The 26,395-nt window shown below is 61.1% G+C and overlaps 1 protein-coding gene across 9 annotated transcripts; it reads left to right on the top strand.

Moving 5' to 3' along the window:
• The first annotated feature begins 518 nt into the window (after positions 1–518).
• On the top strand, positions 519–26,390 carry TECPR1 (tectonin beta-propeller repeat containing 1). Of its 9 annotated transcripts, none has more exons than XM_064593302.1 (26): positions 520–665; positions 4,040–4,286; positions 4,733–4,915; positions 5,198–5,320; positions 6,236–6,361; positions 8,374–8,548; positions 8,654–8,754; positions 10,498–10,599; positions 11,890–12,035; positions 14,523–15,004; positions 15,138–15,283; positions 16,015–16,170; positions 16,686–16,835; positions 16,921–17,078; positions 18,050–18,177; positions 19,206–19,308; positions 20,386–20,482; positions 20,551–20,630; positions 21,628–21,684; positions 22,177–22,357; positions 22,629–22,764; positions 23,645–23,699; positions 24,314–24,420; positions 24,577–24,696; positions 24,865–25,080; positions 25,795–26,390. In XM_064593302.1, exons 2-25 carry the CDS (start codon positions 4,062–4,064, stop codon positions 25,047–25,049), a joined length of 3,522 nt encoding a protein of 1,173 aa, XP_064449372.1. In that variant the 5' UTR covers positions 520–665; positions 4,040–4,061; the 3' UTR covers positions 25,050–25,080; positions 25,795–26,390. The 9 variants fall into 9 exon arrangements, 7 of the variants coding, with proteins under 7 accessions (XP_064449374.1, XP_064449372.1, XP_064449371.1 ...); XR_010412028.1 differs by having other exon boundaries at positions 521–665; positions 23,607–23,699; XM_064593301.1 differs by having other exon boundaries at positions 24,865–26,390.
• The last annotated feature ends 5 nt before the right edge of the window (positions 26,391–26,395 follow it).

Below are 26,395 nucleotides of genomic sequence, written 5' to 3' on the forward strand. Positions count from 1 at the left end.
CCAGGATCCCAAGTCTGGAGACTCTCCGAGGACGTTAAAGCTCCGGGTTTGCGTGCTCAACGGCGACATGCCAGTTCGAAGGGCAGCCACCTCGACAGCTGCCTCCACCTGCGCCCGCCGGCTCTCCTCCTCCTCCCACCTCCGGTCGCCACAGGGCCGCGCCCCCCGCACCCCCCACCCCACCCCCGCCTCGGGCCCTCCCCGCCGCCCCCTCCTCGCCTTCCGTCCTGAGAACACAAGGCTGGCGGGCAGGTGCCGGGAGGCGGCGGGCGGGTCCCGAAGAAACGACGGGCCGGGTTCTGGGGGGCGGCAGGGGGTCTCGGGGTTGGTGGCGGCGGGAGGTTCTGGGGGCGTCGGTGGTCCGCGGGCCCGCTTGGCCCCCGGGAGCGCGCGGAAACCTCGCCGCACCAGCCGGCCGCGGCCCCTGCTCCACCCCGAGCCCGGAAGTGGGTGGGCGCGCGACCCCCAGGCGGGCGCGTGACGCGGTGCGCCGCAGCCAATCGCGCGCGCCCGGCCTTGCGTCACGGCGAGGCCGGCCAATGGGCGCGGGCCTGACGGCCGCTTCCTGCCCGCCCCCTAGCCCTGGCAGCCGGGGGAGGGCCGACCCGCTAGCCCGGCCGCCGACGAGCGATCGCCGCGACTCCGCCCGCCGGGCGCCAGCCCAGGTGAGTGCGGCGGCGGCACCGCCCGGCCTCTCCGGGCGGGTTGGGGCGGCGGAGGCCTGGGGATCCTCCTCTCCCCGCGGCGCTTTGGGTGGGAGAGGTTGTGCTCGTGCGCTTTCCTGCACACCGTGCGGGGCGCCGTCGCCATCCCCCAGAACGCCCGGTGACGCCCCCGCTCCAGCCTTTGCGCTGGAGCGACTTGGGGAGCGGGTTGCTGGGGCCTGCGGATTTAGAGGATCGCCTGCGAGGAGCGCGTTTGTCCCTCCCCGAGGCAGCGGTAGGAGCAAATCTGCGTGTTGTGGGATTAGCACGGGCAGATGGTGAGGGCCGGGCGCTCCGACTATGCCCCTGGTGGCCGGGCAGGGGGCCCACCTGTCGCCCAAGTGCACGGAACCGGAATGAAAGCAGACTGACCCGGCCGCGATGATGCGGGGTGGGATGGGGTGGAGTTCGTCCCCAGATTGCCGGCTCAGGGCATCTCCTGCCCAGTGCGGCCAGCCGACCCTGCTTCAGGAAGGACTCAACTACCGGGCATGTCCTGCCATTTTCTCCCGCATCTTGGGACCCTGATGTCGCTTTCCAACAGCCCCCGCAAGTGGCAGGCAGTAAGCAACCGTCAGAAGTCAGGGCTCTGTGTTTGCTCAAGGGGTGGGAGTGACAGGGTGTAATAGAAAAACCAACAGGAAACCTTTCGGGAAGGAGCCCTAAGGCAGATGCAGGGAAATAGATGCTTCGGGAGCTCCCTTGGTCCCTTGTGTCCCTCTCTCTGCCATACCCCGGCCCTACTTTCCCCACCCTCACCTTCCCTGGAGGACCTTTTGGTCTCTGAAGGGATCTATTAGTAAACCTGCACAGAAAGGTAGTTGGCTCTGAGGATGGTGAGCAGGTGACCTCCAAGTGGATTGACTGAAGGTCCACCTGGAATTCATTGTACAAAAATTCTTGGTGAATCCAAGGTTGCTTTCTTGGAAAGTATTCTCTCTGGCCCTACAAAACAAAGAAATCCCAGGATCCCAGAATCATGGGACTTAATGCTCAAGCCTCCCTTTCGAGAGTCCTCTGACCCAGTGACCCAGTGTCCCTGGACTGATTACCTGGTCACCTCAGAGCCAGGAATTGGTATATAGGGAGCTGGGGTGGCATCCTGGCACGAGCAGAAAGGGGGTGAGGCTGGCCAAGGATGTTCACCCCTATCCTCTTTAGCCAGGAGGCGATGGTGCCTGTGTGTCCACTCTGAAGGGACTTTGCAAACATAAACCCCCATCCTGTCCTTTCTCTGCAGTAGGGTCTTTTGTTAGCTGCCCAGAAGGTTCAGTTGTGTCTATTTGGAAATTAGTGCTTAGTCATTTCTCTGAAGGGAAGTGTATCGAGTAAGCGGAAGTCACTATTCATTGAGCTCAACCTAGAGATGGCCTGACTTCACTGGTTTCTTATACAGTGAACTGTTGGCCTGAGAGATGGATTTATATTCACATGACATCACAGGAGCCAGCATTCCCTTTACCCCCATAATTCTTACTTTTCCCCCCAACAGTTTATGATGAGGATATTCAAACACATGGCCAAGTTTAAAGTATTATACAGTAAACGCCCTTATGCCCCCACCTGAATTCTACTATTGATCTTTTACTATACTTGTTTTATCCCATATCTATCCACCTATCATGACCTTACCTTAAACCTTAAGTCATTGGTGATATTTGGCTTCCCTGGAGCAGTATTTCCATCTTAGCTCAGGGAGTTGGCCGTGCCATGGATGGAGGTGGTGGTGATTATCGATAAACTTTGGGTGAGCACCCACTATGTGCAGAGTACTGTTAGGTGCTTTGGAAATGAAGAGGCTGAAGACTCAGGCTGAGGAGGAGGGGATTTGATTTTTTTCTGTTTTCTAAGGGATAGATCAGCGGTAGTGTGTAATAGCAGGTGCCAAGTAATGAACGACACCAGTAATGCTCATGGAGTTCTTGCCACGGACCGGCCCCTATCACAGGCTCCATACCTGTATTATCTCACTTCATCCTTACAACGACTTCGTAAGTAGGTCGGCATTCCTCTCCGCCTTTAACGAATTAAGAAATCGAGGCATAGAGAGGTTAGTCGGCTCCCGGTGGTGCCAGGGAGGGATGGAGCCCGGACCCAGATTCCAACAGCCCACAGTGCAGATGCCAGAGGGGGAGAGCGGACCCCCAGGCTTGGCCAGGCAGGAGCGAGCGGGTGTCTTGGGGTTACCAGAGCTCTTCCATCTGGATGCAGATACCGGTTTTCAAATGGCTCCAGAAGGCTGGTGTTGTGACTTCCCATGTGTTTGACCGGGACGAAGTACCAGGGCGGAGAGGTCACGGTTCTGGGGTGTCTCCCAACGTGTGGCTCCTATTCCTTCTGCTTCCCTTCTTCCTCATCCCTTGGTTACTTCCTCCCCAGCCTGCTCTCTTCTTGGTGTTTGTAAGACACGCTTTGTTCCAGAAAAGCCTATGTGCCTGTAGCAGATGCTCCTGTTCTCAGCCACTTTGCATCCGTCACACTGTCCCAAGCGCCCACAGCCTGGCCCAGCAGCCTCGAGGCACCCGGCCTACCACTGCCCGTCTCCCAGTAGCTCTTCCCTCCTTCCTGGCCCTGGGGCAGTGTAGGCAGAACTTCTCACTGCCCCCCACCCCCAGGCCGTTGTCATCCAGCTGCTCTGTTTCGCTGCTGAGGTTTTGACCTTGTGGCCCTGCCTTGGTAGGAGGCTTGACCCTACCAGAAGCCAGGCTCCAGGAATCGGACCCCGGGGAGTACCAGCACAGTCAGCCCTGGAGGTGTGGGCGTGGCCAGTGATAGAACTTACCAATCGCCTTGTGGGGGGGGGCAGGGCAGAAAGGAAGAGGACAGAAAAAGGAGCAGGAGTGGAGGATGGCAGATGGGGAGGGGCTAAGGAGGGGAGGGTGGTGGTCACGCAGAGGGGGTCCAAGACGGGATCCTCACATCCCCGCCATGCAGCTGCAGGGCTCCCGCAGGACCTGGCTGGGGTGCCAGACCCATGGGGATGCTTTTACCAAACCCGTATAGGATTGTCAGCAGTAAGACCAGCATAAATGAGGGGATCTGCCCACCGTGGGGCAGAGGCCTCCTGGGGAGGCAGCGATGGGCATAGGATCGAACTAAATCCACGACTTTGCCGTTATTCTTTTGACAAGAAAGATCGGGAGGAGATGTGACCAGATAACGATATGCTTTAGATTTGGGGAGGTAGATGCAATTTTTTTTCCCCTCTGTACGTCTTTCTACGTTTGAAAAGAATGCCCGTCATTAGAGGGCAAGCAAGAACAAGCAAGGAAAACGTGCCCTAGGCTCCGGCGCCGGGAGCTGGGGCGGACACTGACCCGGCCCCCTGCTTCCAGCTCTCCCCGGGCCGCCGCGGCCATGCCCAACTCGGTGCTGTGGGCCGTGGATCTCTTCGGGAAGGTGTACACGCTGTCCACGGCGGGCCAGTACTGGGAGCTCTGCAGGGACAGCCCGCTGGAGTTCAAGCGCGTCAGCGCCACCACGCAGTGCTGCTGGGGCATCGCCTGCGACAACCAGGTCTACGTCTACGTGTGCGCCAGCGACGTCCCCATCCGCCGCCGGGAGGAGGCCTATGAGAATCAGGTGGGGCCACGTGTGTTGGGTGGCCGCCTCGGGTCGGTTTTCTGGGAAGGAAGTCGGCCCGCCCCAGACGTTCGTGTCCTGCATTCTGCTTCCAGTCTGGGTTCTATAGCGTTCGGAGCCCCCGTTGTGTCTTTATAAAGGCAGGCTGGCCAGGTGCGCACGAGGGTGGGCTCCAGGTGGTTTCCAGGAGCCCGGGACCTGGACCTGACCTCTGCTGCCTGCCCCTCGGGGCTCCGTGGCCCGCAGCAGGTTCTCTGCCCTTGGGGGCCATGCCCAAGTGCTGGCCCTCGGTGACGAGCCCTGGGGAGGCCCTGATCCTGCGCTCGGGGCAGAGCCTCTGCCCCCTCTCCATCCTGGGGATCAGCAGGAAGGCCCCCTAGTGGCGGGGTCCCACTCTCCCGGGCCGGCGGCAGGCCTCAGGCCCGTCTCTGCTTCCCGGCCCTCAGCGCTGGAACCCCGTGGGTGGCTTCTGTGAGAAGTTCCTGCCCAGTGACCGCCGGCAGTGGAGTGACGTGAGTGGCCTCCAGCACCGGCCGCTGGACGGGGTGGCCCTGCCCTCGCGGCACTGGGAGTGGGAGTCGGACTGGTACGTGGATGAGAACTTTGGAGGGGAGCCCACCGAGAAAGGGGTAGGTGAATTCGGTTCCCGCTGGGGCTCCCCTGTGGGGAAGGAGTGCTTGGGGCTGGACCCATCCCCGCCCCCCTCCCCTCCCCCCCCCGCCCCGCGCCGTCCCCAGCGCCCCAGCCGGCGCCCTGCATGCTCCCGCTCCCTGCTCAGGGTAGGTGGCTGTTGGGGCTTTGGCTCATACCACTGTCTCCCTCCCTCTTCCACCCTGCTCCCCGCCTGCCCCGGCTCCGTCCTTCCCCGGGAGCCTTACAGAGCACCCCCCTCCCTCCGCGTGGTCTTTCAGGGGTGGACGTACGCCATCGACTTCCCCGCCACCTACACGAGGGACAAGAAGTGGAATTCTTGTGTGCGGCGGCGGAGGTGGATCCGCTACAGGAGATACAAGTCCCGGGACGCCTGGGCCAAGGTCTACGCCGCAGTGGGGCCCGGGGGGGGGGGGGGGGGCGTGGGGGACAGGGCAGCGCCCCGACAGCCGTCTCGCTGTCGGGAGGGTCGCATGGGACCCTGTCCCAAGAACACCGTGGTACTGTGTGTTCCTTCGTTTGGGAGCTGGCCATACTGGAAGCCAGACTAGACCGTGGCCCAGGACAGCATAGAACATGACCTGACTGGCCTCCAGGTGGTTCTGTCCCAGACTGAGGCTCCGTCTGTATACCTCTTCCTTCCCCCAACTCCCACAGGAACCACTCCGACCCTTGTGTTGTCCCCGTGACCCCAAAAAACTTTCCAACTTAGGGATAGGAGGCCTGGACTAGGGTCCTGTGTGGCCTTGCATAAGAGGAGGGCCTTGGACCCTCACCAGACCCCTCTGGAGGTCCATGAGGTGGGGCCGCTAGCCCAGCCTGCCAGCCCCTTGCCCTGGGAGCAGCCCAGAGAGCAGGGTACCTCCCATGACCAGCATCATGGAGGGCTTACACCACAGGACCAGGTTCTGTGATCGGCCCCCTTCTCGAAGGGTGAGGGGACAGAGTCACAACGGTCGGGCCACCGCAAGGCACAGACCTGAGACCTTGCTTGTACGTCTGTCTTCCAGGCTGGAGCAGCAGTGACCCCTCGGGGATAGCGGCCCAGGCCTGGTCCCCGAGAGAGGGAGAACAGGGCAGAGGGGACCCAGGGCCAGGAGCTCTCTGTCCTAATGTTGCCTTCTCCATAAAGTCAGGCGGTTGTGGGCCGAGCTGGAGAATGGAAGGCAGTGTGCTGGGAGGTGGGAGGGAGCGTTGGAGGGGTGCACCGCTCAGGTGTCCACCGGGAGGGGAACAGTGCCATCTACTGGCCAGGTGCCCACAGGTACTGACCAGCTCTGCCACACACCTTGTTTCAGATCCCTTCGAAGGAGGACCCCAAGCAACTGCCCGACCCCTTCAATGACCTCTCTGTGGGGGGGTGGGAAATCACAGACGAGCCCGTGGGCCGCCTGTCCGTGTGGGCTGTGTCTCTGCAGGGAAAGGTAAGGCCCGTGTCCCCCTGAGCCTAGGATGGGAGGGGGCTGAGGGAGGCTGGCCACAGCAGGAGCGGGGCAGGAGAGACTGGCCTTCAGGTGTCCTCCCAGGGGTGGAAGAAGGGTGAGGGGGCTGCCCTCCTCACCTCCTGTCCTGACAGCGGGGACTACCCTGAGCAGGCAAGGCGGCATGTTACTGGGGTCCCCACAGGAACCCCTCCTGTGAATCCTGCTGTCCTGTGGTCCTGCTCCTCCCAGAAGCCTCTGACATCCCACCTCATGCCTGGTCCTGGCCTGACCCTTCTCAGCTCCGAGAGCATTGATCAGTGCCCACCCTGAGCTCAGATGCCATCAAGAGTGTCTCCTTAGACTGATTCTGAGCTCCCTGCCAGTTCCCTTCTGGTGGCTCCCACACAGCAGTCTCCAATAGTATTGTGGATGGGGGGAGGGATTTACATATGGACAGGTGAATGGACAGGTGGACAGACGGGTGGGTGTTGGATGAGTAAGTGGGTGGGTGGGTGGATGGATGGGTGAGTGGGTAGGTGGATGGACGATGGGTAAGTGGGGAGGTCAGTGGGTGGGTGGGTGGGTGGGTGTGTGTGTGTGTAGGTGGATGGATATTTAGAGAGGAGAGGAGATTCTTCTCTCAGGGAGTTTATGAACTAAAGAGTAAAGCCAGCCCCTGATGGCAGGAGCAACGTAGGTGGTCCTGCCTGCAGGTGACTGAACACTTCAGCTGTGGTTTTAGAGCAGACTTCATCTATCCAGTCGTCTTTATCACAAATTCACCCAAATTCTCTGGTTGGCTTCAGAATAGACACAGTAGGTTTGGATCAGGCTTACCTCTGGGTCCTGTTTGGCCTGGGCTTAGGTCAGCCATAGTTGCGGGTTTTCTCTGAGCCATGCTGAAGGATGGTGGGGCGCTGGCCTGTGACAGAGCCCCCTTTGAGGGGCCATGACCACCTGGATGCAGAGAGGGGAGAACAGGGGCGGGAGAGCAGTGTGCACTGAGTGCCGGCCCTTAGCTGGTGTCGCCCTGCACCATTCCTGGGGGCCATGAAAGGTATGACTAGGACCCTGGGCTCCAGGAGGAGCTGGAGAGAGAGACAGAGGGGCCCCCAAACCACCAGAGGGAGGCTGCCCAGGCGTGGTTCTGCAGTGTGAGCTGTAAGGGTGAGGTAAAGGGTTGGGAAGCCGTGGTCCCCAGTGTGAAGACAGGCTGGGAGGTGGTCCCCAGCCCTCTTGCACCTTGCAGCAAGATGTAGCCCCCTCCAGACGACACGAGCCAGTTTGGACAACATGACCAGGTGGCTCAGTCTTAAATATTTTATTATGTTCATCGCTTTCAGGTTAAGGGGGAAAAGAAGTGGACATTTTAAACATTCGTATGAAAGGGATTTGGGGGTTTTCCCGTTTAACCGTCAAGGACCCCACTTTCCCTAGAGACGGTGTACTGAGAGTACATGGCCACTAGGGGGCAGAGGACACCAGGCTGGGGCCAGAGGTCTAACTGGGGCCCTAGGTGAATGGGGAAGGGTTTTTTTTTTTTTTTTTTTTAAGATTTTATTTATTTATTTGACAGAAAGAGACACAGCGAGAGAGGGAACACAAGCAGGGGGAGTGGGAGAGGGAGAAGCAGGCTCCCCGCAGAGCAAGGAGCCCGATGTGGGGCTCGATCCCAGGACCCTGGGACCATGACCTGAGTTGAAGGCAGACACTCAACGACTGAGCCACCCAGGCGCCCATGGGGAAGGGGTTCTTGCAAGCAGATGATCCAAAGGGGTTTGTCTCCCAGGATGACTGAAATCCAGGATTACATTTTCTAGCAGGGGAGGGGGGCATCTAATCTGGCGTGAGGATCCGGATGGCAGTGGGGGCAGGGAGAGCAAGTCTGGACAGTCAGGGCCCCCTGGCCCCAGAGACTCTACACCTGGCTCAGGTGTACACTCAGGCACACAGCCAGCCTCGGAGCCCTGGCCGGACCCTCTGACCCTGCCGTGGGTTTCTTTGCCATCCAGGTGTGGTACAGAGAGGACGTCAGCCACCCCAACCCCGAAGGCTCATCGTGGTCCCTCGTGGACACCCCAGGGGAGGCGGTGCAGATCAGCTGTGGGCCCCACGACCTCCTGTGGGTCACGCTCTGGGAGGGGCAGGCCTTGGTCCGGGAAGGAATCAACAGGAACAATCCCAAAGGTGGGCAGCCCTATGCCCCATATAGGGAGAGGCAGGGGACGCCCAGCTTCTCCCCAGTGCTCTTGCTGATGGGGGCCACCTGTTCCTTCTTCTGGGGCTGGGTAGGAAGTTCCTGGTCCATAGTGGAGCCTCCCACCTCTGAAAACGGGATCGTGCATGTCTCCGTGGGAGTTGGCGTGGTCTGGGCCATCACCAAGGACCGGAAAGTAAGATGGCGTCACTGGGGGCTGGGGCCAAGGGCTCTGTTTAATTTCTTTTCTTCCTTCGTTTCTTTTTCTTGAAAGGAATCACTGGCCCATATGGGAACCCAGGGCTCAGTGTTGAGGGCTGTGTGGTTTTTTATTCTTGCAAGTGTGGTCTCAACCCCTTAGAGCAGATCCAGCCAAGCACCACGCACTTTCTGGGGTTGAAGGCCTTGATGATCTCCACAATATGCCCGCACCCCCATACCAAGTGCAGAACAACTCAGTAGGCCATGACATTTCAAATAGTCAGATGCCAGTTTTCTGAAATCCTTCACTAACTGAATATACCCCTTTGCTCTCAGTGCTTGTCATTTTTACATTAACAGAGAAAGTCCAATAAAATAAGCAGATTTCAGGTTGCTTCCATGGTCTCTCTAACCCCACCTCACAGGCATCCCAGGGGATGGATCCCCCACACATCTGAGTCTGTGTCCATGCAGAAGGTCCCTGAGCCCAAAGCTCCCATCACCTGAAGCATCCACCTCCCCAAACCCCTAAGCCCCTCTCAGAACACAATGCATCCAATGAGCAGAACCTTGTATTTATATGAGCCATTTGCTCAGTCTTCAGATGGATGTTTGTGCAAACTTTCTTTGGGTCAAGGAGACATTTTAGGCAGTCTAGAAATTGTTAAAAAAGGGGTTTGAGGGTTTCTCATTTAACCGGTCACCTCCCCGCATCCTGCCTCAGGAACTGTGGTTAAACACGTGAGTGCTAATAATGCGTGATCCTCTCTGAGTCTCAGAACTGCTAGGGTCTTGCTCACATGGCCATCCAGAGTGAGGAAGGATAGTCGTGGGGAGCATGGCCGGGGTGGGGGCGGTCAGCCACAGGGCCACATGTGGGCTTGAGGGAAATTTGGTTGGATCATGTGTATTTTTATAAGTTAACATGAAAAAAATCAGGTGTTTTCTTTTATCTTTTTTTTTTTTTTTTTAGTATTCTCTACATTCAACATGGGGCTCAAACTCATGACCCCTAAGATCAAGAGTCGCACGCTCTTCCAACTAAGCCCAGGCAGGTGCCCCGAGAAAAGTTAGGCTTAAAGAGACTGTTTCATAAAGCAGTGAGAATAGATCCAAAATATGTTATTTATCTCCTGATAGGTTTGGAAAAAATGGTTTTTCTAAATAACATCGTTAAGGCTGTTATCTTACACAGAAGCAAGCTTGATTGGACAAAATGACATTTTCCAAGATGTCAGGCTAAGATGGGGACTGCATAGAGGTCCATGGGGGTGAGATGTCACTCACCAAGCTCACAGGTCAGTGCCTGCTTTCGAGATGCAGACATTGCCCAGGAGAAGGCCCACCTCCTGGCTTTGTGTGCAGGGAGATAGCTGCTGCTCCTCCCTGGTGCCAAGAGGTGCTGAACTGGTAGAACATTCTAGAAAGTTTCATGCAGCTTTGTCTCCTGGAGGGGCAGTGCTCTCTGCCAGAGACGAGACAAGAAACCACCAGGATAGGTATGGCTGAGGGCAGGTTGACCCTCAACTCTGTGGGACAGTGCCAAGCCCAGAGGGGATGTGGCAGGGGTGTGGGGAAGAGGGACCTGGATCACGTCGCCTTTCTCAGTGATGTGCTCTGCTCATCTGTGGCATGAACCAAAGGACCAAATTATTCATTTGTTCTTCCAGAGCCTTTGAACACCCTCTTCTGTTTCAGTGACCCTCCAAGGGGGCCTGTCGATTTCTGACTTTCTCAGGTGTGGTTCCGAAGAGGCGTCAACTCACACAATCCCTGTGGCACCAGCTGGATCGAGATGGTTGGAGACATGATGATGGTGAACGTGGGGCTGAACGACCAGGTGTGCATGGGACTCCGAGCCGTGGATCCCAACCTCCGGGGTCAGCGGCTCATCCATAGCCGAGGTCTCAGGGGCTCCTGCTGCTTCCATGATGCCAGCCGGGGGCGGGGGAGGGTGCCCAGCCGCTCCTCAGGCTCCCGGCCTGCAAGGGCACCCAGGGCGCTCTCTCCGCCTGGGTCCCACAGCCCCTGCTCGTCCCAGGCCCCTTCCCTCAGGATGCTCAGCGCTGTAGCGGTGAGCACGGACCAAGGGCGCGTGCCCCGGAGACCCGAAGGGTTTTGTTGAGAATGATTTGGGCAAAATCACTCAGTAAGTGAAGACTGAAACTTATCTTCCCAGCCTTATAGACACAGCATCTCTTGAACATCATAGTTTGTACAGCGTGGCGGCCTTATAGATAATGAGGTTTGGCTGCTTTGAAGACTGACTGTGGGAAGGTGACTCCTTTCCCAGAGCACTGGCCTAGAAGCTCTTCCCAGGGGTGCTGGCCTTCTCTGTGCCCCCATGCCCTCCTCCCACCCACCCCGGTCAGCAGGGTACACAACAGTCGGGGCAAGACAGGCGCTGGCTGGTGCCCAGGGGGACCAAGGACGGGGGCCAGCCTGCCATGGCCAAGTGATGGAGACACCACGGCCCTCCCAGCAAGGCCACCTGGGACCACCCGGGGCAGGCTGCGGCCCTTTAGGCTCCCCCATAAGCCAGGGCCCAAAATGGGCTGCTCCCTGGGCCCGTCAGCTGCTCGGCACACCTTCCTTCCTCAGCACCCAAAGGCAGAGGGGAGGATGCCTGCCCAGCCACCAGATCAAGGAGGCTATCTTGCATCTTTAAAAAGACCCAGCCAATTCTCTGGGTTCACTTGGGGAGCAGCTTTCTTCCCACCAGAAGCTACATGGAAGATGGGGACGTGGGTGGACTCTGTGTCCCAGTGCAATACCCAACGGCACCACCACTTCGTCTGGGCTCTGTCAGCCCAAAGCCCAGGGTCTGCCTGAGGTCGGGGAGCCAGGACAGGGTCCCCACTTCTGAGCTTGGTGCTCTGCTCTCCCCCGGTCCTCTCTGGCCTCTGTTCCCTGCATCTGGCTTGTGCACCCGCGTCCCCCCGCCACCAACCCTCCCAGCCATAACACTTTTGTGTGCTCACACCCCCACTGCACGTATGGGGGGGGACTCCTGCCTGCATTTGCAGACATGTCCTTTAGCCTTGGGGTGCTCACCCCCACACCACTAAAGGGAAGGGATCCTTCCGGTCTGTGCTGGCCTCCCACCCAGCCGTGCCTCCCTCTGTGCCAGGTTTGGGGCATTGGCTGTGAGGACCGGGCCGTGTACTTCCGCCAGGGTGTCACCCAGAGCGAGCTCAGTGGGAAAACATGGAAGGCGATCGTTGCCAGCCGAGAGAGTGACCGATCGCACTCTGGTAGCTCATCAAGTCTCCTCAGGTGATCCCACGGGCAACAGGGCACGGAGGACTCGGGTCAGGAAGGGCTGTCGGCGGTCTCGGTGGGCAGTGTCTAGGGGAGGCTGCAGCTGGGCCTTGTCTGAGGCAGGGAAAAACCAGGTTCGGCCTGCAAGGGCCAGGGCCTGTGAGGTGTCTCCCTTCCTGTGCCTGGTACCAGGGCTCGGCCTGAGGGTGGCCCGTGGGGGCAGGCTGGGGGCAGGGTGGGAGGTGGCAGGTGGGTGAGGTTGGGGTGTCCGTCCATGTTGGAGCCGGGGGTCGTCCCTGAACAGGGCTGGCCCACTGGTTCTGAAGTCTCAAGGCCTGGGAGAGAAAAGGCTTCTCTCTGGGGTGGATGCTAAGGCCCCTCTGTCAAAGGAAAGCAGAGAAGAAGACAGAGGGTCTCTCTAGTCTAGAACAGGGACCTCAAACTTGGCCGTGCACCAGAAACGCCCAGAGGGCTTGTCCCCGCACAGACGTCCAGGCCCCGGCCTCAGAGCTTTTGTTTCCATAGAATCTTGCATTTGGTAGATTTTGCATTATTTGCTCGGTCCCAGGTGTGCCCGCTGCTAACAGCTCTGAGGACCACACCTCGAGAGTCATGTTTGTAGAGTGTGGATGAGTCCCGGCTGTGCCCATTGGCGGTCACTGCAGGCAGATGACTTAGGGTCTCAGCCGGCGGGGAGAGGGGGGAGGGTATCACCTCAGCTCTGTACCGCGAATGCCCGCAGTGCTTACCTGCCCAGTCCTGTGGCACAGGGACCCTTGGGACAGCACTCCACAGCAGCATGGGCCCTCCCCAGACCCTGGCCCACATCCCTTCGCTCCCCCAAACATGGCGGTCTTCACTCTGCTGCACCGGATGCCCAGAGGCCCAGGAGGCTGCCGGGCCTGGACTTTCCTCATTTACCTGAGGGTTGAGGCTCTCAGCTGGTAGTACTCAGATATTGGAATCAGCTGAGAAGCTTCCACAACTACTGATGCCAAACCTTAATCTTGGCAATGGCTTCTTAAATATGACATCAGGAGCACCGAAAATGAAAGGAAAAATAGAGACATTGGAGTTTGATCAAAATTAAAAGCTTTTGTGCATCAAAGGACGCCATCAGGAAAGGGAAAAGACAATCCACAGAATGGCAGGAAGTATTTGCGAATCACATATTTGACAAGGGTCCAGCATCTAGAATATATAAAGAGCTCTTACAACTAACAAGACAACTTAAAAAGGGCAAAGGCCTGGAATAGACATTTCTCCCAAGTAGATGCGCAAATGGCCGACAAACACATGGAAAGACGCTCAGCATCATTAGTCATCGGGGAAATAGAAACCAAAACCACAAATGATACCACTTCACACCGACCCGGAGAGGTGTAGTCAAAAAGAAAGGCGATACCAAGTGTTGACAAGATGGGGAGAGATTGGGACCCCTATGCGGTGCTGGTGGGAAGGTAAACAGGGTGGCCGCTGTGGGAAACAGTCTTGGAGTTGCTCCAGAAATTAAGATAGAGCGACCCCGTGACCCAGCACTCGCACCCCTAGATCTATACCCAGAAGAACGGAAAACAGACATCGAAACAAAAATTCGTGTGTGAGTGTTTATAGAAGCGTTACTCACAGTAGCCAAAAGTACAAACAACTCAGATGTCCATCCGCAGATGAATAAATAAAACGTGGAGTTTCCATACAACAGAATATTTTTCAGCAACAAAAGGGAGTACTGAGTCACGCTACAACGTGGGTGAACCTTGACCTCATCATACGAAGCGAGAGAAGCCAGTCACAAAAGACTGAATATCGCGCGATGCCATTTATTTATTTATTTTAATCTTATTTATTTATTTATTTATTTATTCATGAAAGTCAGAGAGAGAGGCAGAGGCAGAGGGAGAGAAGCAGGCTCCCCGCCTAGCAGGGAGCCCAATGCGGGACTCGATCCCAGGACTCTGGGATCATGACCTGAGCCGAAGGCAGACGCTTAATGACTCAGCCGCCCAGGTGCCCCGCTTAACCGTCTGAGCCACCCAGGCGCCCCGCGCGATGCCATTTAAATGCAGTGTCCAGAAGAGGCAAATCCATAGGGGTAGAAAGCCGATTAGTGGAGGCTGGGGGGTGGGTATGGAGAGTGGCTCCTTAATGGGGACAGGGTTTCCACGTGGGGGTGACGACAAAGTTCTGGAACGAGGTGGTGGTGGTTGTATAACCTTGTGGGTGTGTTTAACGCCACATCATTTGAGATGGTAAATATTCCATCACATGTATTTTGCCACAATACAAAAATAATAATACCCCCGGATTTCCACCCCCAGATAAATGATGTGATCGGCCTGGGTGAGACCGGGCTGTCCAGCTCCCCGGGAGGTGGCCATCCGTGTGCGTGTGACACGGCGCGGCTGCGGCTTGTCCGGGGTCACACCGGACGGGCCAGGCCTGCCCACAGCAGCACGTGTCCTTCTCTCGAAGGGGTCACGGGTCTGCCCCTCTTGTCCCCAGTGCTGGCTGCTTCTTTGGCGACGAGGTAAGGGGCAGTGGTGAGTCCTGTGCACCGAGCGACACAGACGCCTCTTTGGAAGCCGACAGACCAGGGCCTGACCAGCCTGTCCCTGCAGAGTCTGTGGACGGTCCCAGGAACCCCAGGGACAGCTTGGCCTCAGGCACCGGCAGGATCACAGAGCGTGCCGTGGAGGTCGCTGGCGCGGCCACTCAGACTCCTGGGCCCGAGCCTCGCCCTGGCCCGGCCTCCACGCCGGCCGAACTGCCCTGGACCAATATTGACCTGAAGGAGCCCAAGAGAGCACCCAGCCACTCGGCCGCTGGCTTTCCAGAGACCACCAGCCTCTCCTCGCTGGGGCTCCTCCCACTGGGCTTGGAGGAACCCTATGGGGCCGATGACCACCCGCTGTGGGCCTGGGTGTCAGGAGGAGGCTGTGCCGTCGAGGCCCACGCTGTCCTCAAGTGGTTCACCGTCCAGTCGGGTAAGCGCAGGTGTCCGAGGGCCCAGCACCCCAGAGGGTGCTCCTTGGGGGGGTAGCCGAGGGAAGAGCCCTGGCCTGCTGCTCAGCTGTGGGCGGGCCGGGCGCCTGGCCCTGAGGCTCCGCTGGCCTGCAGGCCTGTCCCCCTCGGTGCAGACGCTCTCCTTGTCCATCATGCCGGCGCAGACCGCCGCCTGGCGGAAGCAGATCTTCCAGCAGCTCACGGAAAGGACCAAGCGGGAGCTGGAGCACTTCCGGCACTATGAGCAGGCCGTGGAGCAGGTGGGCAGTTCCCGGAGGCACTGTCCTTCGGCTGGCATGCACTGAGCGCCTATGGTACACTGTCCCGAAGGGGAGGTGGAGGAGAAGAGAGGCATCCATTCCTCCGTCCGCCGAGCTCGGAGGTGAAGCCATCCCTTCCAGGCCCCGTAGATTCAGGGACGAAGACATGAGTCCAGTCCTGGACTCATCCGTGCAGAACTCAGGCCCCATTGTGCTCTAGGCACAGCCTCGGCCCTGGGGACCCAGATACCAGCCTCAGTGGGAGGCGTGGACGGGGGAGGGCTGTCGTCCCCTTCCCCCCGGAAGGAACCCCAAGAGCCAAGGGGGTGTGGCGTTTGAGACGAGTGAGGACGGGGTTGAGGGCTGGCCCGGAGCCCCTCGGCTGCTGGTCAGGGAGCATCTCCCTGGGGGCTACGCATCGGGCCTCCAGACCCAGGCAGACCAGCTGTGGGCCCCAGCTTTGCCACTGACTCCCTCAGTGACATGGGGTCAGGCACAGAACCTCCCCGAGCCTCAGTTTCCCCAGCTCGAGCATGGGGTCAGAGTGCCGACCCCACAGGCTATTTGAGAATCAGGAGGGTGTGCAGAGACCACACTCGCTTGGGGTGTATGGTAGCGCCACCTTGGTCATTAGGGGGAAGCTAGGGAGCCGGGTACACACGGGGCCAGAGTCCGGGGCCCCAGGGGCCTGCCTGTGACTCTGCCCTGTGCCCCTGGGACGTGTGCTGCAGTCGGTGTGGGTGAAGACGGGGGCCCTGCAGTGGTGGTGTGACTGGAAACCCCACAAGTGGGTGGACGTCCGCGTGGCCCTGGAGCAGTTCACGGGGCTCGACGGGGCTCGGGACAGCATCCTCTTCATCTACTATGTGGTCCACGAGGAGAAGAAGGTGTGTGGGGGGCTCCTGGGGGAGGGGGGCCCCAGGGCCAGGCCTGGGACACCGGCCCCAAGGTGCTCAGTCGGGGACTGTGTCTGGCACCAGGTCAGCGGCCGGCAGGTGTATGGAGTCCCCTGCTGCAGCGTCAGCGAGCCCCCTCCTCATGGAGCCGCTGACCATCCCTGGGGTTTCAGCTCAGGGACTTAAAGCCCCTCCGCCCTCCCCGCGCTGGGGTTCGAACCCAGGCAGTTGGGTTCTCAAGTGCTCTTGTCGACATCAAGAATGTCACGAAGGCACTCGTTCATGAACTAGGCTTCCCTGCTGAGCACGCGTGGCCCCAGAGCCCACCACTCGAACCCACAGGCCCCAGGGACCCCTAGGACTGGCTCTCTGGAACCAGGGGGGCCCCCGGCCATCCCTGTCCCTCCAGCACGGCAGGGGCTCCACCCAGAGGCCCACTGTGCCCCCAGCCCCCCGGGCCCCCCTCGGCCCCGGTGACAGCCCTGCCCTCCGCCTTCCATTAACAGTACATCCACGTGTTCCTCAACGAGGTGACGGTGTTGGTCCCCGTGCTCAATGAGACCAAGCACTCCTTCGCCCTCTACACGTCCGAGAGGACGCGGCAGAGGTGGCCTGTGCATCTGGCCGCCGCCACCGAGCAGGACATGAATGACTGGGTGAGCGCACATGACCGACGGGCCGGGCTCCGAGGGCAGTGGTCCTGCCCCTTCCCGGCACTGACCGGCCCTTTCCCCGCGCCAGCTCGCCCTGCTCAACCTGTCCTGCTGCGAGAGCCGGAGGGTCCACGGCCGCCCCTCCCCACAGGCTATCTGGTCCATCACGTGCAAGGGGGACATCTTTGTGAGCGAGCCCAGCCCGGACCTGGAGGCCTCCGAGCACATGCTGCCCTGCGACCAGATGTGAGTCAGCTCTGCCCCTCACTAGCCCAGGGCAGCCAGAGGGCGGGTTCTAGAAGGAAGGGCCTTGCTGCCCACTGGCCAGCCACAGGAATGGCCGGCTGGTTCCCAGGACTCGAGTCTTCCTGGGCCTGTTGGAGGACCCCAAGGGGGACCAGAAGCCTGGCAGGGCTAGGGACGTAGGTGCCACTGAGTAGGTGCCGTGTGTTGGGGGACAGGGCGGGGGTGGCTCTGTAGGTGGCAGGGGATAGAACGAAGTCACCCGCAGGGGGCACTGGTAGCCCCATTCTGGGGCATCTGGCATTTAGGGTGGGAAGGCAGATGGGGACCCAGGAGGAGACACAGTGCTCCCAGTTCTGACCCAGGGCTTCCCCTCGGTCCCCCTGAGCCCCTGAGGACCAGGGGAAACATAGGTGAGACCGGGAGGCCCCACTCAGGAGGGGAGAGTGGATGCATGTGTCCACCCTTCATTCGTCCGTTCTTGGAGGCCCTGGGTGCCCAGCACCCGGATGGACAAGTCAGACGGCCTCCGGGGACAGTGGGCAGGACCTTGGCACACGGGAGGGTGACCCAGGTGGCACCCTGCACTCTGCACACCTGGGAAGCTGTGCTGTGGCCCCGCAGTGTGCTGGCCCGAGTCATGGCCCATCCAGATGAGATGGCCCTGCCTTCTGCCCCCACACGCCCGGCCCAGGCCCCCAGGGGCCGTGAGGAACAGGGGCTGCTGGCTCGACCCCTCACCTGCAAACCCTGAGTCTCCTGCGCCCACCCTGGGGCCGTGTTAGCTCCGATCACTGCCGGATGGGAAGCCAGGCAGGTGCCATCGTCCTTAATACAGCCCACCAATCTGAGACCGAAGAGGAGTCAAAATCGGATGTTCAGGGGAGGCCAGTGAGCCAAAGTGCTGCAGGGGTAGAAGACTGGCAAGGTGTGCCGGGGCGCGCGTCTCCGTGACCTCTCTCCGCTCGCCCCAGGTTCTGGCGGCAGATGGGAGGCCACCTGCGGGTGGTGGAGGCCAATGGCCGGGGTGTGGTGTGGGGCATCGGCTACGACCACACGGCCTGGGTCTACACCGGCGGCTACGGCGGAGGCTGCTTCCAAGGTGAGAGCGGCCTGGACACGGAGGCTGGCGGGACCAGCTCCCCGAGCCCTGCCCACAGCCTTCCCGGGCCAGTCCCTCCTCTAATCCCACCTGGCTTCCCTGCCCCACTCCGGAGCCACTGTCCCAGTGTTGACCCTGAGCCGACAGCGGGCTGACCGGTGACCTTCACCACAGCCAGCCTCCACAGAGGATGGTCCCAGGGCCAACCCTCCAGGTGTGAGAGCCCGGAGACCAGGCCTGGCCTCCAGTGTGCCTTCCTGGGCACCCGCAGCTGAGCTGGGGGCCTTGCAGGTTCTAGAAAGGCAGCTGCCAGAGCCTCCACTGTGTCCCACCCCTTACTTCACAGACGACGCCTCGACGACGCCTCAGGGCACATTGGGGTGGCCCCAGGACCTGGGTCTCCTGATTCCCAGGCCTGAATTCTAGCCCCTGAATAGGTGGGTCATGCCTTAGGGGATGAGACCTTGCCAAACCCCTGTTGGCTCCCCAAGTTCTGGGAAGCAAGGTCCTGTGTCTCCTGGGAAATGCAGGCAGAAACAGACTCTGGAGTGGAAAGTTCCAAGCCACAGCCCACATGCCCTACAGTGAGGGATGGCCAATCCTAGAGAACCAGGTGTGGTCCACCAAGACCACGGGAACTGCCCATCTTCCTCATTTGTGAGGCAGGAATTACGTTTGTTCCCATTTTACAAATGTAAGGAGATTGGGGCTGGTGGATGTTATGTGAATGTTAATAAGGATGGAGCTGGTGGGGCCCCCCACCTGCCTGGTGCCTGGTCAGTGGGAAGACAGGGAGGGAAGAGGGGCAGCCAAGAACAGGGTGTGAGACCCAGGAGCTCAAGGTGGTGTGGACAGGAGATGTAATGCGCTGTGGGTCTGCTCACGGAGGAGCAGAATAATCACGCAGCGAGAACCCCAAGCCAGGCCCGTGAACCCCTCTCTGCTGGCCCTCCCTGCCCACTCTCTGCGGCCATCAGGGCTTCAGACGGAAGCCTGAGTCCCCAGCCGGCAGCCTCCTCTCCCCCCAGGCCTGGCCAGCAGCACCAGTAACATCTACACGCAGTCGGACGTGAAGTGCGTCTACATCTACGAGAACCAGCGCTGGAACCCCGTCACGGGCTATTCCAGCAGGTGAGTGGCTTGGGCGCCAGCCAGGGGCCTGCCTGGCCCAGGCCACGGTCTTGACGGGAACACAAAGATGGTCTGTGATGGCCTCACCGTGGGGTCCCCGAGGGCTGTCCAGCTCATCTAAGCTCCAGTCCGTCTCGGACGGGGAGATCGTTCATGACCTTTCAGTGTCGCACCTGCGGCTTGAAGGATTTCCTTGTGTGTAAATATTTGTGGGTTTCTCCATTCACCCCAGTAAATCAGGGTTTGAGTTTTGCTGAGGCAGTTGAAACAGGGTGCCAAAGGACGTCCCGGAGACCTCTGCGTGGCTGTGTAGTGTCCCCGCAGAATGCCGACCTGCTTGCGTCCCCGCTTCCTCCTCTGTCCTTCGGAAGAGGGACAGGGCAGCCGCATGCTCTCTGGTCCCCGCAGAGCGTGCACACCGAGGGCCGTGGCTCCTGCCAGCTGAGCCTCATGGCCACCTGCCCGACACCATCGTGGGGGGCCTGTCGCTCTGTGAGTGTCTGGGTCGGCTCGACTCCTGTCACCAAGCACCACGCACTGGGCAATCTAAACGACGGACGTTCATTCTCTCCCCATCTTGAGGTTGGGGCGTCTAGAACCGAGCTGTGGGCAGGGCCACTTCGCTCTGAGGGCTGTGAGGGACAGTCCGCTCCCTCCCGTCTTCACATCACTTTCCTTATTTGGGAAATTTGAACTCAGCAAGGACACTGTCGTATTGGTTTAGGGCGTACCCTAAGGACCCCATTCTGACTTGATCACCTGCAAAGACCTTCTTTCCAAGTAAGGTCACATGGGTACTGGGGATAAGGCTTCACCATCTTTTGGGGGCACAGCGACCCGTAAGAGGGGAAGAGGTGGGCTCTCAGCCCTCGGGCGGGTGGCCTGGCCGCAGGGGTCACCCGGGCTCCCATGTGACGGGCGGTCAGCGGGTTGCTGTCCCCGCCCCGGGGCAGTTCCGGTTTTGCCCCTGGCCCCTTTGGAGATGCAGGTGGCCCAGGTGCTCATGTCTGTCACCAGCTGGTGCTGGCCCGTCTCTCCTCCTCCACGTCACCCCACCACCCCCGTTGTCCGCCACAGGGGCCTGCCCACCGACCGGTATATGTGGAGCGACGCCTCAGGGCTGCACGAGTGCACCAAGGCTGGCACGAAGCCCCCGTCCCTGCAGTGGACCTGGGTGAGCTCCGGGCTGTGGGGCGGGGTCTGGCGCTGGGGCCCGCCCATGCTGATCCACCTCTCTTCCAGGTTTCTGACTGGTCTGTGGATTTCAGCGTTCCCGGGGGCACGGACCAGGAGGGGTGGCAGTACGCCAGTGACTTCCCCGCGTAAGCACCTCTCTGCGTGCGGCGGGGCCCTGGCCCCCGGCCCTGCCGTCCCGGGTCGCTGCAGCCCCCGCAAGCACTCGGCTGTGGCCGAGGAGCAGACCCCCGTGTGCCCACCTCGGCTGCCGGCAGGGTTTGGGGCCAGTCCGAGATGAGCTCAGGCCCGCACCCCGGCCATACCTAGCTCAGCGTCGGGCTCAGGGAGGACCGCCATGGCTCCCTCAGCAGCCCGCTGCTGTCCCTGCTGCACTGGGGGAGGGTTCTGGGGGTGCCCTGGGCTGCTGGGTCAGGGGTGGCTTTGGGGAGCTTTGGGCCAGGGCCTGCGTCATGGGCACGGGTGCTGGAGGGAGGTGTCGGGGGAAGAGGCAGCTTGAACAAAGTGTGGAGTGAGGCCAGCGCCGCCCTGAGAAGCAAAGGGAAAAGTGGGTGACAGGTCCACAAAGCCAGGGGGCCCTGGTGGCCAGCAGGCATGTGGCACGGGTGGGCAGCAGGCCCTTCACGGGGCACAAGTCACATCCATGTGGAAGACAGAGCTGTGGGAGCCCGAGCCAGGGCCTCTGAGCAGGCCCAGGCCCGGGAATGAGGCAGGTGTCTCGGACGGGGGAACCCACAGGCGTCCCCTCCAGCCATAGCCAAGCCTCCTGGCCTTGACCCTCCCCTTGTCTCTGGGCCTCAGCTCAGCTGTTCCCCAGACGGGCTCTGATGGGCCCGGTGCCGGGGTGGGTGGGCTCAGAGCCCCGTAGCTAGAACCCCTGGTCTGGCAGCCTCCACATCCTGGCCCCTGGAGACCCTGACCCCGGGGAGACCTGAGCCCCAGAGACCCCGGCCAGGCAAGCCTCATGTCCTGGGGTACCTGCTGTCTGTGGAGCCCACTCTGTGGCTCACACGGAGGCTCTGCCCTACACAAGTGGGAAAAGAATGTGTGCACGTGCACACACGCAGGGTCCCTTTCTGGAAACTTCCACAAAGTGGTCTTGATTTTGGTTTCTTTCTCTTGCAGCTCGTACCATGGGTACAAAACCATGAAGGATTTTGTCAGGAGAAGGTGCTGGGCCAGGTAAAGATGGGAGTGACTCGGTAGCTGGGGGTGTGGGCCTGCCTCTCCTACAGGGCTCTCCTGGGCCAGTCCGCATGGAAGCAAAGCAGAGAGAGAGGTGGGAGGGAAAGAGAATCAAAGTAAATGTCAGCCCAGGAAATGCCCTTGGGCTCCCAACGCTCTCTGGTTTCTGAAGTTTGTTTTCAAGAACAAATAAGAGGAATGTCACTGGCAGGCTCTGCTCTGAGCAGGACAGGCAGGTCGGGATGGGAGGCCTGGCTTGGGGCAGGGCAGGGTGGGGCCGCCTCTCCAGGCCCCTCGTTCCTGACCATCGGAAAGGGGCGCCCACTTAGGCGCTGGGGGTGCTCCTGGCCCTCCCCACCAGGCCCGCGGAGGCCGTGTGGGCTGAAGGGCGGCCCACTGCTACCACCTGCAGCCTCCTGCCTACGCGTCCAGAGCAGGTGGCCTGCCGTAGCATCAGACCCCTGGGTTCTGCTCTCTTCCACTGTGCAGAAAATGTAAGCTGGTGACCAGTGGGCCCTGGCTGGAGGTGGCCCCTATCACCCTTGGGGACGTGTCCATCATCCCAGAGAGCCCAAGTACCGACAGAAGTGGGCACAGCATCGCCCTCTGGGCCGTCAGCGACAAGGGGGACGTGCTGTGCCGCCTGGGCGTGTCAGAGCTCAACCCCGCGGTGAGCACCCTGCCTCCGAAGGGCCACTGGGCCTGCCCACCTGTCAGCCCTTGGGCCCTCCTGGGGTTCCGGCAGGTTCTTCCCAAAGGAGAACTCTGGACCCAAGTCCAGCTGGGCTCAGGCCTCCCGGGGCCTGCCCAGGACAGTCCCTGGGGCAGGTGGACACTATGGGTGGCCCGAGGGGGTCACTAGCTCCTGGGACCTTGGGCAGGGGGAGGGGCAGAGGCTGGACCCCGGCAGCCTCAGTGTCCCCCCTGGCTCCCATCCCCAGGGCTCCTCCTGGCTGCACGTGGGCACCGACCAGCCCTTCATGTCCGTCTCCATCGGGGCCTGCCACCAGGTGTGGGCCGTCGCCAGGGACGGCTCTGCCTTCTACCGGGGCTCCGTGTCCCCCACGCAACCGGCTGGTGAGTGCTACCTCTCGAGGAGGGTCTCCGCCAGTTGTTGAGTGGGGACAAGGGGTGGCCGGGGCTGGTCGGAGCGAGGCTGCACGTGCTTCTGCTTCTGGAGGAAGGAAGACGGTTCTCTTCATGTTCAGTTCAGCTGGACAAGCGTGGAGCCAGGGCTGCCTGTGGACTGGGGCCAAGCCAGGACGCCCAGAGGCCTCACCCCCTCCCGCTGGGACCGACTGGGGGGCGGTCATCCCAGTGACGGGGCGGTCCCTCACAGCCGCCCTTCACCAGCCTTGGCCTCCAGCCCAGGGCATCGCTGGTCGTGGGCACTGCGCACGGCCTGCCCTTCGGGACGCCCTCCTGGGGTGGCCCTACATGGCCTCCTGACTGCTCTACAACCCTCTGGGCGTGCAGGCCACGCTGGCTTGTTCTTGGCTGGATGTCGGATGTCCCAACAGACGGGTGGTGGCTCGCATGTTGCTGCCCTCCACACGGGGACAGGACGTGGTGGTGCGTGGTGGTGCGTGGTGGCCCCAAGATGGATTGTCCACCACGTGCCAGGCTGGGCACCTTGGTGTCCCTGTTCCGAGATCGTCCCGTTGGCCCCCACCGTCTGGAACCTGCCACAGCCTCTGTGGGCCCTGGGCGAGGTGGGGTGTTGGGGGTTTTGCTCTGCTTGGCCCTCAGCTCACACCGGGCCCCGTCACGTGTGTGTGGCCCGGCTGGCCTGGGGACAGAGGCCGGCCACTCCTGCCTCAAGCCTGCGAGCTGCAGGGGAGGCCACGTGGTCCACGAGCACATGGGGTGGCAGGTTTGGGGTCACTGGGCCGCACCCTGAGTCCGACCTTGCGCCGCAGGCGACTGCTGGTACCACATCCCGTCCCCTCCCAAGCAGAGACTGAAGCAGGTGTCCGTGGGGCAGACGTCGGTTTACGCCTTGGACGAAAACGGCAAGTTGTCTCTGATCCTCAGTGGTCACCAGGGGAGACTAAGGCGTCCCCGAGCACCCTAGTGGGACAAGACCCTCACCAGGCCCGGTCCCTGACACGAGAGCTTTGTAAGCCACCATGAGAGGCCGTCAGCCTGAGGTCAGCCTCCGAACCAGTCCCTGTCCCCAGCTGTGTGGGGCGGGGGGCGGGGGGGGGCAGCTCTGCCCCCGGGGCAGCCTGGGGCTGGCGGAGGTCACCCGCCTGGCCGCGGGCAGGGCTCTCGCCAGTTCCCTTTTCTGCTTTCCGGCTGTCCTCTTGACGAGCAGGGCCAGGAGAAGGGCAGAGTCGGAACTGGACCCAGGGCTTCGCGTCCAGACCCTGTTCTCTGTATTTGTTTAAACAATTCCTTGTCCTCCGTTTGTCATGCGTGGAGAGCGCGACGATAGCGCCCCAGCCCAGCGGGGCGATGCCGAGGCTCAGGTGGCGTCCAGCGTGGAGGGCGTGGAGCTGGCTCCGGCCCCGGCTTTTCTCTTCCTGGGTCGGCAGGAGCCCCAGCAAGTGTGGGGACAGCCGCCTCTGTCTCCGTGGCCAGACCCCGAAGTGGGTCCCAACACTCTGGGCCCTTCTCTCTCCAGGGAACCTGTGGTATCGCCAGGGGGTGACGCCCAGCTACCCGCAGGGCTCCAGCTGGGAGCACGTGTCCAACAACGTGTGCCGAGTGTCCGTGGGGCCCCTGGACCAGGTCTGGGTGCCCGGGGGGGGCGTGGGGCGGGGGCCGAAGGCGGACGCTTGCCCTGGGGGCTTGGGGTGCTCTGGGTTCCTGCTCTGGTCTCCCCGCTGTCATCCCCACGGTCCCACCGGAGCTGGGGGCTGGGCCCTCACCGGGTCTGTGTTCCAGGTCTGGATTATCGCCAACAAGGTCCCGGGGAGCCACAGCCTGAGCCGGGGAACCGTGTGCCATCGCGCTGGCGTGCAGCCTCGACAGCCCAAGGGCCAGGGCTGGGACTACGGCATCGGGGTGAGCAAGGCCTATGCGGGCGGCTTACCTGGCCCCAGGGCGGCGTGGTCACCAGGGGTGGGCGGGAGGCCCCAAGCCCCCCGGGGGACCTTGATCTCCTGCAGTCTGGAAGCGTGGTCTCTCCCCTTGACCCCGGCAGCCGTGGGTGAGCAGGCTCTCTCCTTCCAGGGGGGCTGGGATCACATCACCGTCCGGGCCAATGCCACCAGAGCCCTCAGGAGCAGGTCCCAGGAGACAGCCACTGGTTGGAGTGGGGAGCCGGGCCTCCCCAGCACGCCCTCGAGGGCGGCCGGAGCCCCGCACGAGGCCCGCGGCCCTGTCTGCTGCTGAGGCCGCCTGCCCCCCTCACCTGAAGCAGGTTTCATGCAGGTGTGAAGGATCAAGGTTGGTAGTGAGCCTTTCCGTCTGAGCCGTTCTTAAATGTGGATCCTGGAGGGAACCTGGCCTCAGGTCACGGCCACTTCAGAGGCACTGGCTGAACCAGCCCAGAAATGTGAAGCTTTGTGGATGCTCCCACACGTGTCCCTGTCTGCAAGGAGGGCCACGGAGCGGGCTGGGGGCCCCTTCCCACCTGTCCCTCCCCAATCTGCCTGCCGCCTTTCCAGAACGAGAACCTGGAGCCTTCCAGGAATGCTGCCCCAGGGAAGCCAATTCCACAAAACCCCCAGTGTCCCCAAGCAGATGGGGTACGCCTCCTCTCCCCCCGCACAAAGAAATTGGCTGTGGGGCTCAGGGCCACTTTGCACTGTTCTGGGATGCTTTCTCAGAGCCAGACGCGAGAATACGGTTTAATTTCAGAAGTTAAGCGAGAGTTGGCAGCTTGAAAGGAAAGTCTGGGGAGGGGTGTCTTTCTCCTGGGTGGGCACAAGCCCCTGGCAGGGCTGGGAGAAGCTGTCTGCGTGCAGAACTTGCTGGCATTCGCCCCCAGCCAGCCTCCCCTACCCCGCCCCACCCCGTGTCTGATCAGGCGGTAGGGGCCGTGGGGACATGGGGTGTGCCGGCCGCAGCCCCAAGCCCTGCACGCCAGGGCAGGAGCCCTCTCTCCAGGCCCGTAGGAAGGCACCTCCCATCCTGCAGCTTCTCTGCTTTTTTTTTAAGATTTTATTTTTAAGTATCTCTACATCCATCGTGGGGCTCAAACCCACAACCCCGAGATCAAGAGCCGCAGGCTGTCCCAACCGAGCCGGCCAGGCGCCCCTTCTCTGCGGCTGCTTCTGTGATCACGGCCCCTTCGGCGAAGCCTCCAATGTGCTTCCTGCAACCAGACGCTTTGCCTGGAGGCCATGGGAGCCCAAGTGGGCCTCGCTCATCTGGGGACAAAAGGAACGGACTCCGGCCTTCCCTGGAATTCCCATGGGGGGGGAGTCAGGGTGGGGCCTGTCAGCAGAGGCTGACCCGAAGGAGGTCTCCTCCGAGGCCCCCTGCTGCAGGGCACTGGAATTGTGGAGGTGCGACCCGGAGGGGCGAGTGTGGGTTGGGGACGCTGTCCTGGGTGTTCACACCTGTCAGGTTGTCTCCGGCTGGGCACTGCGGGTTTCTTCTACAGCAGTGACCTGCCATTCGCGGTGACTCACTGTCCGTGGCTGGGCGACTGTCCTCGGGACTGAGCACCCACCGTCTTCCTGCTCAGCACCACCGAACCATCTCGATTCCTTGGATGCGTTAGTCAATAAAAACTCACACCAGAGCGCAAAGGACG

Source organism: Mirounga angustirostris, unplaced genomic scaffold, assembly GCF_029215605.1.
Source record: "Mirounga angustirostris isolate CCGP_5_RB_7025 unplaced genomic scaffold, mMirAng1.0.hap1 SCAF_5, whole genome shotgun sequence".
Classification (NCBI taxonomy): Eukaryota; Metazoa; Chordata; class Mammalia; order Carnivora; family Phocidae; genus Mirounga; species Mirounga angustirostris.

Coding starts and splice junctions, on each gene's coding strand:
- TECPR1 (XM_045875816.3), top strand. CDS start 4,062: ATGCCCAACTCGGTGCTGTGGGCCGTGGATCTCTTCGGGAAGGTGTAC. Junction 21,685..22,176: donor AGGAGAAGGTGCTGGGCCAG/GTAAAGATGGGA, acceptor TCCACTGTGCAG/AAAATGTAAGCTGGTGACCA. Junction 22,765..23,606: donor GTCCCCCACGCAACCGGCTG/GTGAGTGCTACC, acceptor CTTGCGCCGCAG/GCGACTGCTGGTACCACATC.